The 6607-nt window shown below is 35.1% G+C and overlaps 1 protein-coding gene across 1 annotated transcript in view; it reads left to right on the top strand.

Moving 5' to 3' along the window:
* The first annotated feature begins 3120 nt into the window (after positions 1-3120).
* The window catches only part of LOC142335315 (fatty acyl-CoA reductase 1-like), a 97979-nt gene continuing 94492 nt past the window's right edge, over positions 3121-6607 (top strand). Inside the window, exons 1-3 of the mRNA XM_075383762.1 lie at positions 3121-3150; positions 3436-3863; positions 5803-6118. Coding sequence (XP_075239877.1) covers positions 3794-3863; positions 5803-6118 — 386 coding nt within the window. The 5' untranslated portion in view covers positions 3121-3150; positions 3436-3793. The remainder of the gene's footprint in view (positions 3151-3435; positions 3864-5802; positions 6119-6607) is intronic.

The raw sequence follows: 6607 nt of genomic DNA, 5'->3' as shown, positions 1-6607 counted from the left end.
TCAGTGTTTTTAGAACACAAGGTCTCACTTATTTGTGAGTTGATCGATGGTTTTGAACCTTTTACCTTTTCAAATGCCACGCTAGTTTTTCTTGATTGCCATCACAAGAACCGCGGAAACTTTTTAAAAACAAGAAAACGTGTTCAGCTAATATTGGGCATGTAAAGACTGCCGTTGACAAATTTATAGTACAAAACACTTCCGGTCAACTTCAATGGTCGGCGTCGACCGATAATTGGCTACCTTTTTTGAATTTTTTTTATTCAAAAGTTTTCTGTCTATTGACATCTAACTGGATATCGTTTTTAGGAGACTAAAAACTTGCATTATGTGCGTCGACAATTCTTCTCTTTATAACGAGTGGTTCAGCAAGTCGATCGCGCCATCAAGGTCATTCACCCAGACATGAGAGCGTAAGACAAGTTCAACGCCATCGCTGAGGGCTTCTACTAAGATAACAAGAAATAGTTTAAACTGTGTGCAAGAGTCGTCGCGCACAAATTTCCAAAACAAAATTAGGCAAAATGACATTGTTATCAAAATCTATATGATGAAGCTCTAAGATTGCAGTTCAGAACTTATCATGGTACTATATTTAATTCAAATTGCGACATATTGAAATTATTAAGTTTCGATTCTATACATTACTTTGATTATAAGTCATTCCTACATCGGGACACAGTCTGAGTGTGAACTCTGTTGTTATTTAACATTTTATTGCACTTGTTTGGTTTTTGAGAAATGGGAAATTTCTTGCAAACATTCATCAACGATTAACGTTATATATTAATATTAAGGTTTATTAAAAATCCCAACAAATTTCCGTATAAGAGAAATCTTAATAAATTGATTGTATTTCAAACAAAAACCACTATGTTAAGACTCTTCTCGCTGATTTTTTTGGCGTTGATAGCTAAACTCCTTTCTCTACAAATTTTTATAGACAATTGATTTGAATGTAACAAATAGTCAACCAAATGAAAGTTCTGAAACAGTCACAGCACAATTCTGAATTCCAAAGACACCTAGAGTAGCATTCAGTCTCTTCTCAGTACTAATTCTGATTTTAATGTCACGCAGACCAAAACAACAAAGTACATCTTATCTAAGTGAAATCTCGAGAAAGAAAGTCTTTCAAAAATGTTTTTGACCAACTATTGAAGAAAGTTTTTTAGCGGTATTGACTTCCTAATGTGAAACTAAAAAAGTAGAGATCGCGCGCTGCAAAACGATATAGAAAGCTGAGAATATATTAGCCCTCATATAATATCTTATCGGGGAGATACATGTGAATTTGGCTGGGTTCTTACTGCCGTGGCCAGACCATTCCTATTCCAACTTTATTCAAGGAAGCATTATTGAAACCAAACCATACATATCTGAATGTTAGTTGGCGAATATTCTCCCTATATCAGTACGCTCTATGTCCTATATGCATTCTTACATTCTGGCCATGTCTGTTCAATGCAAAACTTGCATTCAACTACCAAAACTCGGTAAACGTTTAGAATCATAAAACTTGCTGCACCTGGGTCATATTGGCAATCTCATTTAAAATGACAGTAACCGAAATCAAGAAGTTCCCCAAAATGAATTGAAAAATATGGGGAATTTTTATGCGGGAAAATTTTGATAGTTACTTCATGAAACATACTGTTGAAGTGTTTGAAAAAGCTAACACTTCTGATGCTACAAACTTCTTAGAGAACTACAATAAATTTATAGAATTCCTAAATTTATCACATTAGATCAAGCGTTTTATTCAATATGGCATTTTTTGTAAAATTAATCTTATTAATGTAACTGATGCGACTGGGAAAAATAACGTGCTGATTGGATTTGTAGAAAGTAATTTTACAAAGCATCGAAAATTAGATCGCTTGAATTAGGAGGGCACACAAACATATCTCATGAAATAGAAAAAAGAAAACTGAATAAATCCTTTATCAAATGAACTCGTGTAAACAAAAGACAACAAAAGTGTCGCATTTCAAAGCTCTTTTTGGAAGAAATTCAGAAAGAACGTTAGTTTTTATCAGTTAAAAAGCCAAATGTAACCACTAACTATAATAGATTTAGAATCATTATTTGACGGGAAGGTCGAGCTGAATGCAGATCGCAGTGATCTTGAAGTAGAGACCTCAATGACAGAGTCCCAACGAGATGAAGGAAAAAGTATTACGAGGAATCAGGAGACAAAAATCACGAACTTGTTCCACCAAAAATTACCAAATCCAATTTCCAAAACGGAAGGATTAAAGAAAATAAAGTTGGAACAAAAACCCAGGCAATTTGCTTAGAAAAAAGTTTTTCAAAGCTGGCGGGCTACGTAAAGCAGACTTTAATTAATTAATGTCAACAAAAATATTCCATATATGTCTACAAAAAAAATGATTGTTTTGCCCAAACGTTAACGTGTTATAAGAGTTTTTGGATCTTTTAAGAGTTTTGCCTCCCAGCATAATGGGCTCATATAATTTACACCCCTAAGCGCGCGCACATGCTATTTTTTGCATAGTAACCTGTTATATAACAACATATAATTTGTAACTCGGGGAAGGGGGGGGGTGGGGGTTGTGAAAAACATTGGGAGGGGGGGGGGGCAAAACAAACAAGGGAGGGGGAATAGATCCAAACTTCCATAGTCGTGGTGACATTCCGTTTGACCTTTTCAATGGCTACTTAGAATTCATTTATGATCTTAGTATGTTTCTTTAGATTCCATAAAATCGTATATAACCTAGTATGGTCATTAAGGTTCGTTTATGGTGCTCGAACAGGGTATGTGTGAAAAGCATAAGAAATTGATAAATTGTAGGAGGCAATCAACAAATAAGTGTAAACCGAGAAATATTAGCAGACGAAGGTGTTTGCAGTAAATCAAAACCTGAAAGAGTAACTCGGCACTTTTTCACATTATCAGCTTTTCTTTCAAAAGACCAATAAATTGACAAAACGTGACTGATTTTGTTGAAAACATCCCGATATTCTCCTCAAATCTGTATCTGTAAAGTACCTGTTTATACTCATAATGGCGCTTGTTGCAGTTTTTTTGGAAATAATGATGACAATGTTAATTACAATGACATCTTGCCAAAAGTGTTGAGATTACAAACTATCTACGGACTTCATCATAAGTTATGAAGCAAAGTGATCATGGCGGCCGGTTCTTAAAAGCATCAGCAATCGAGCAATCAAAACTTATATAGGTACGTTATTGCAGGTTATATAGGCACGTTTATGAAATGGATCAATTTTTCACGTTCTGGTTATCTGCAAAGACACTTAGAAAAGTCGACAGACTGAGAATTGAATCTTTTTTCACAAACTATTGTCCAATATCAATTTCTCCGAAAAAAAAAACAGAATAAATAGATAAGTTGGTTGCTAGATTGTGTTGACTCTGCCATGGTGCACGAGTTCACGTGACTCAAGAAATTTTATGGTCTGATACAGCAACAGATTAGGTGGCGATCGATCAAAAACTGCCGAAACAAACTATTGAATCAATAGAGGACGATTGCAGTAATTTCGTCTCGTACTTTCATTTTATTAAGCAATAGCAATGTAGCTATTGTTGTACATATTCAAATTATTTAAAAGCCTTAAAGTTATCATTAGAAATAGATGTTTTGAAATTGAAAAATTGAATTGATTATATTCTCTACGGTTTCGTTTTTAGCATTGCTATTTATCATAGAGCTTTGAAGTATCCCCATTACTGCCGTTGGGTTTTTATATTACTGAGTTATTTTCGAATTAAGTTACAAGAGACACTATATGAAAATCCATAATGGATGGTGATCACTGCACTATTCCTGATTTTTACGCGGATACTTCGGTGTTCATTACGGGAGCCACAGGTTTGTCTGCACATATTATTATATTATTATTATATTGTAGTTACCACTCTTGTAAGCTTAAACAGGAACCGAACTCCATCAGAATATTTTATGAAGATATCTTTACTGGCTTTAAATTTACTCCTGCGACATTTGAGTTCATTTTTTGATTGGTATATGCTGATTTAAAAACTTAATAGAGACAACACTTAGTAAAAACATCCCAATGAATAGAATCTTGACCTTAATAAAATATGCATGATCTTGACATTTCTTGCAAAGTTTCAAGTATTTCTCCATCTTGATAAGATCTTATAAAGATAAACCATTAACTATTCTTGTCAGTACTTGAAAGAAATTTTAGTACGAACTTGTCAGAATTTTCTTTGTTTTTTGTTAAATTTGTCACAAATTCTGAACTTTGAAAATTGGAGATGATTTGTCGCAAATTTGAGATGAATTGTGAATTGTGATATGCTAAAATCCCATGAGTTGACACTCATATGTACTCTTCCTCTTGCTAATTGATGTTTTCAAGCATTAGAGACGATGCATTTCCTGAAACGATGCTAACTAAGTACTCATTTTTCATGAAAGTTTCATGATGCCGCACAATTGATTGGGAATTCTTTAAGATCTGTCTTCTTGAATCAATTTTCGGAACTGTTTCCTTTTCTACATGTAGGATATGTAGAATTTCTACGACTTACAGCTCTACCCCTAGTCTATTACTGACGGCTATCTTGCAAGATCTGGCAAGATTCTTGCAAGACAGCCGTCGTATATGCAAGAATTTTTCAAGATAAATGTCGATCTTACAAGAATCTTGCAAGATAAGCGTCTCATGTTTGCAGGATGAGCGTCCAAAAATTTGGTCGGAGCATCAGCGTGGGCTTTTCGGCTTCGTTTATGACTAGAGTCTGTGCAATACTGAGCTCTAGAAGTGAAAAACAGTTAAAACGTTATGTTATGGCAACGGAAAAGTTTTATTGACTTTTTGCAGTGACTATGAATTGGTTCACTCTCAACTGGTTAATGACAGTTGGTTTTTATTTTATTTGCTACCTATTAACGATTCAAAATGTATGGAGTCACACAAACGTCTCATTTATTGAACAAAAAATTGAATAAAACGTTTTTCATCATAAGATGGAAGGCACTGGAGACCATTTAATGGCTTTTTGGTGCTTATCAACCTATTCGCACTTGGTTTGTACAAAATAAACCTTTAAAACCACAATTAAACAATTATTCTGGAAATGAGTTCTTCAAATACGTTATTGAAGGTAAAAATGATGATATGAAAGCTTCTGTTTTGAACTGAGAGCCACCTTCAATTGACTGAACGCATAAGACAATATGATCTTTGATTTAATGAGTCTTGAAATTGCATTTTTTTCTCTAACAATTTTCGACGTCTATCATGCAAGATCTTGTAAGAATCTTGCAAGATAGGCATCCGAATCTTACATCTTGCAAGATCAGCGTTATTTGCCAGAATCTTGCAAGATAAGTGTCGGAGTTCGTCTAGGGACTTTTTTTATTCCGAATTTCCCATTCAAATTTTGGATCAGCGGTCACGCAGTACAAACCAAAGCAAAATTTTACTCTATTAAATAGATGTCGTGCCTATTTTGACGCTATTATCTCAGTTTTTGACAGTGAAAGAGACTTATTCTGATGGTGGGATAGTTTGACCCGTTGAAATGACATCCCGATCAAATGTTGCGAAACTGTCGAGAAGGTTCAAAATATGTCAATGTGCATGAATTTGTTATCTTAACCCCCCTCTTTCCCAGTTCGAAAAAACATGTCCCTAAGTTTACTTGAAGTGATGCGACTTCAAAATGAGAACCGCTTTTTCGGCTCATTTTATTCGCTTTTTCAGCTTATTTAATTTTTCCTTAGTTTTTCTCCTTATTTTTCCAATTCATGAAACTAAGTGCAAAGATTATTTCAGGTTTCGTAGGAAAATCAGTTCTCGAAAAATTATTACGATGTTGTCCCAAAATCAACAAATTATTCATCCTTGTGCGGCAAAAACGTGGTTTAAAATCAAAGGAACGCGTTGCTGAAATATTTAGCAGTCGCCTTTTCGAGAGGGTTATCAATCAAGAGGGACTTGGGCAATGCGTGGGAAAAGTCGTCCCTGTTGAGGGTGATCTCACTGAGGAGAATTTGGGCATTTCGGAGGCAGATGAGGCAATGCTCGTGCAGTCTAACGTTGGTGTGGTGTTCCATTCAGCTGCAACTATTCGCTTTGATGAACCAATCAAGTACGTCTGTTGGTAAATAATCAAGTATAAATAACAATAATAATAACAATCAAGTACAATCTGAGAATGCACCATGAAACAAACAAATTTTCTACATCAGTCATCAGAGGTGACAGTAAGCTGAACTTTAGTATGGAGATTTTAGCCCAAATTTGTGATCGCTGGAAAAATTATCTAAGAATGGATAGTAAGTCGACCCGAATTGGCTGTAAAAAGACCGGAGGTCAAGTACCCGGGTCGAGGTTTGGTGGAGAGTTTTGGTAAGAAAGGCGGTGAAATGCGGTGAAATGCGGTGAAAAAAATAATTTTCACCGCGTATTTCTTACATCTTTTTGCGGTGAATGCGGTGAATCGCGGTGAATTATTTTTTTTCACCGCTTGATGCGATTAAATATTTTTTTAACCGCATCTATCGGTGAAAAAAAAAATAATTCACCGCCACCGAGAACGCGGTGAAAAAAAATAATTCACCGCGATTCACCGCATTCA

The sequence above is a fragment of the Convolutriloba macropyga genome, chromosome 2 (genome assembly GCF_964194025.1).
Source record: "Convolutriloba macropyga chromosome 2, txConMacr16.3, whole genome shotgun sequence".
Taxonomy (NCBI): Eukaryota; Metazoa; Xenacoelomorpha; order Acoela; family Convolutidae; genus Convolutriloba; species Convolutriloba macropyga.
The sequence above is the reverse complement of the archived record's forward strand: the minus strand, read 5'-3'. Positions and strand labels throughout refer to the sequence as shown.